General features: G+C 43.7%; 2 protein-coding genes across 2 annotated transcripts in view; one reads left to right on the top strand and one right to left on the bottom strand.

The window, feature by feature from the left end:
- LOC115296187 (histone H2B type 1-K) overlaps positions 1-95 on the top strand; it is a 20121-nt gene extending 20026 nt beyond the window's left edge. Inside the window, exon 2 of the mRNA XM_029944678.1 lies at positions 1-95. Within this exon, the coding sequence (XP_029800538.1) occupies positions 1-91 (91 nt within the window). The 3' untranslated portion in view covers positions 92-95.
- Positions 96-2428: 2333 nt separating this feature from the next.
- Positions 2429-3782, bottom strand: LOC115296190 (histone H2B 1/2). Its single transcript, XM_029944681.1, has one exon. The coding sequence runs from the start codon at positions 3780-3782 to the stop codon at positions 3588-3590; it is 195 nt and encodes a 64-aa protein (XP_029800541.1). The 3' UTR covers positions 2429-3587.
- Between the last annotated feature and the right edge of the window lie 6 nt (positions 3783-3788).

Below are 3788 nucleotides of genomic sequence, written 5' to 3'. Positions count from 1 at the left end.
GGCCGTGCGCCTGCTGCTGCCCGGCGAGCTGGCCAAGCACGCCGTGTCCGAGGGCACCAAGGCCGTCACCAAGTACACCAGCGCCAAGTGAACCTGCCAAGTAAGCGTCTTGGTTACTCAACCCCAAAGGCTCTTTTCAGAGCCAGTTTTTCACTGGAAGAGTTGTAATGGTTTTGATCGTTTACATGATTGTCACGAGGATTTGTTCTATTTTGCTGAAAATATCAGGCTTGCCTTGTATGGTACCGACACGTTAGAAGACACATACATTTTTACTGGTTGAAAGAGAAAAGTGTCCAGTGTAGTTAACGGTGTCTTGTCTTTACTGCCGGTTTTGAATACAACCTGGACGGAGTGGTGACCAGAAAGTCACGTAAGCCACTGTGATGAGGTGTCCTTTACACATAGTTTCTATGAAAAGCAAAGAGGGCTTCAATCAAGCGGTACTGCGTGTTAGTGATGCGTGGTGGTAAAACGAGGCTGGTTTTTTCCAGACTAAACACCGGATCTCCTGGGGGATTTACTTGCTTAAGGCAATATCACGGGCAAACGGCAGCAGGAACGGGCCCATGCACGAAAATTGAAAAAGGAACATCACTGACTCCCAGATGGGGTCACTTCATTGTAATGAGACTTTCCAAGCCATGGTTAATGCAAGGTGACCCCTGGCAAAATGCCACAGTGTAGTACCGATGCTGGTGGTCCAGGAAAGAAACAGCCTTTGGCGATATTTTGGTGTCTCTCCTTGGAGATTGTTGTTTTCAACCAGGGTGCACTTTATGTAAGTTTCTCTCTATCCTGATCAGCTAGAATTCTTCTCATTAAAAAAAAAAAAAAGAATCATATGTCATTCCAGTTACACCATCCCTGCCCGGGTCTGTGCAGATATATAAAATGGTCATGAAATATCTATTTTTCTGCCTGTTATAAGAAAACTGCTTAAATTTATAAACTGCCATGAATGGCATCCCACATGAATTAAACATGAAGAATGTGCGTACAAAATATTTTTAAGGATGTCACCCGGGTAGGAAAAAAGTAAAACTATTCTATATTCTTGTTTAATTTATTTCATGAATAACAAACTTTCTACTCCCTGCACAGCACACATGCACTCACACAACACAACATACACAGAGAATATATAAGCCTTCCAACGATGAGCAAAAGCAACAAGGAGAGAAAACTAAAAGAAAGCACACTAAAATCGCCCAATCACTGTACATGACCGTTTGCACCACCACGGTCAATGTCTCCTTTCTGCAGAAGTCCCGGATGGAAAGAAATATCCAAACAAAGTATGAGTGACTTTCCCAGGGAACATGCGCACCCCGACCGACCGTACGACAGTGTCGCCCTGTGCTCATCCCCTTCAGAGAGCAGAAAATATGTAGCTTTCTATCAAATTATAAAAACACTGTGACCTCCTGTGCTAGGCAGGAAAAGTGCCATCTCACTTATATTTAATTTCTAATCTCTAAGGCTCTGTGAATATGTTAGGGTCCATGACGCAAGGCAATTAAAGTTGGAGAAAGCCTTGAGATTGCTAATCACCTGATTTTTAAAAGGGAATTTGTCCTGGATTATCCCAGTGAACCCAACCTATTGGAGGAGGCAAACTGACTAACGAACAAGACAGAGAGCAGGTGGCGGATGTGGCCGGAGATTTCTGGCTTTGAAAACTTGAGACAAGGGGCTGAGGGCTAAGCACAGAAGGCAGCCTGGCGGAGCCGGCAAAGGCAAGGAAACAGGTTTACTCGGAGGCCCCAGAAAGGAATGCAGAATTCCGACACCTTGATTTTTGTTCAGTGAGACCCATGCCTAAATGCTGATTTACAGAATTATGAAATTATACATTTGTACTGTTTGAAACCACTAAGTCTGTGATAATTCGTCAGACCACCAATAGGAAATTAACACATCCACATAGCTGAGGAATTATTATGTGTTCAATGACATTGTTTAAAAGTATAAGTAGATATATATTTAAATTTAAAGGTATACATGCACAGAAATTTTACCTAAACATGGCAGGCTCCCATCGTTTTGAAATGTCTCTCATTTTAACAGCGGCAATGTCCCGTTCCTTATTTAAAAGTGCTCAGCACATCCAGATTTAACAGCAGCAACTCTTCATCATTGAGTAACACTTCCTCCACTCACCACAGTTTTATTGCTTCTGATTATAACTCTACTTCTAAAAGTTTGCATTTGTTACATGTAAAGTATATGAGTAATGGAAATTTTTAATTCATAATGTCCATTAAAACCTATGAATAGTAAGTCTCTCTAAAAGGTGTATTTTCATTGTAATTATTTGTTTTGATGGAAAATTTTAATTCGTAATGCCCATGAAAACCTCTGAATAGTCTCTCTAAAAGGTAAATTTTCATTGTAATTATTTGTTTTCACAAAAGTATCCATAGAGTTTATTTTAGTAATTTTTTATTTGCTAATACTGTCATTTTATAAAGTAGACAGTGGGTGTGAGAACCAAAGCTCATTTCCATGGCAGAACATTCCAACCCATGTCTTCGGACTCTTCAAAGACGTCTGGACGGAATTCAGACACTTCTCATCGAACAGTACTTTTTACATAGATTGTCTCCTCTCTCCAGCTCTAGGATACATATCTCATCTCTTTCCTCGGTGCACTCTTTGTTCAGCTTTCCTTAAGTGGGGGAGGCAGCCAAAATGGAAGGCTTGCTGAGGCCAGGAAAGGAAACCCCATGTCCATACGCCATCAGCTGACTTCAAATTCAATTCACCTCTGAATCCTGGAATAAATACATTCCCTGCCTGGAAGACTTGGTACTGATAAACCTGAGGCCGGTAAATCCCTTGAAAGCAAAAGTACCTTGTACGATTTTCAAAGTGCCAATGGAGGGAGAGAGTGCAGTATGCAGATGCTTTCCAATGTAAGGTAGTCATGACCCTTTAAATCCATGGAGGCTTAGAGCTGTGCATCATTCAGGAAAGTTGAAAAGTATCAGTTGTTATAAATAGATTTAAAAGTTAACACAGGTGGTCGAATGCTTCAAAGCAAAACTAAAGTACTCCCAGAGACAAGGGAAGTAAGCAGTAGAAACAGTAGCCACATAAAGGGCTGTGGCACAGGAAACAAGGTAAGAGAATTTGTAAGTCTGCAGAATAGGACAAGTGGAAGATGGTCCGAAGGGGAAGAGGGGCAGAGGAGCTGGGGTGGAAAGGAGTCTGGGAGTGTAGAGTCCAGAGAGGGGGAAGGGGGTGGTGGCACTGCTCCTGCTGCACGAAGGCCATGGTTAGGTTGTTGTGGGGAAAAAAGGGGCCTCCATTCTCCTTCCTGCCTTCCTCCCTTCCCGCCTCAAAAGCCTGTAAGACCCAACTAGGCATTAGATACACGCTAAGCTCCAGGGTCCAGGACCTGCTTTACCAAGTACAGAGGAAACAGTCACGTTTGTACTTTGAGCAGAAGGAAAAGCAACGTCACAATTACGCGTAGATTACGTTACACACAAATTCTACACGTTACAACTCTTTGGATGAGAATTGAAGTGGCTCTGAAAAGAGCCTTTGGGGTTGGATGACAAGACGCTTACTTAGCAGGCTTACTTGGAGCTGGTGTACTTGGTGACGGCCTTGGTGCCCTCGGACACGGCGTGCTTGGCCAGCTCGCCGGGCAGCAGCAGGCGCACGGCCGTCTGGATCTCGCGCGACGTGATGGTCGAGCGCTTGTTGTAATGCGCCAGGCGCGACGCCTCGCCCGCGATGCGCTCGAAGATGTCGTTGACGAACGAGTTCATGATGCC

This window comes from Suricata suricatta, chromosome 7, assembly GCF_006229205.1.
Source record: "Suricata suricatta isolate VVHF042 chromosome 7, meerkat_22Aug2017_6uvM2_HiC, whole genome shotgun sequence".
NCBI classification, from domain to species: Eukaryota; Metazoa; Chordata; class Mammalia; order Carnivora; family Herpestidae; genus Suricata; species Suricata suricatta.
The sequence above is the reverse complement of the archived record's forward strand: the minus strand, read 5'-3'. Positions and strand labels throughout refer to the sequence as shown.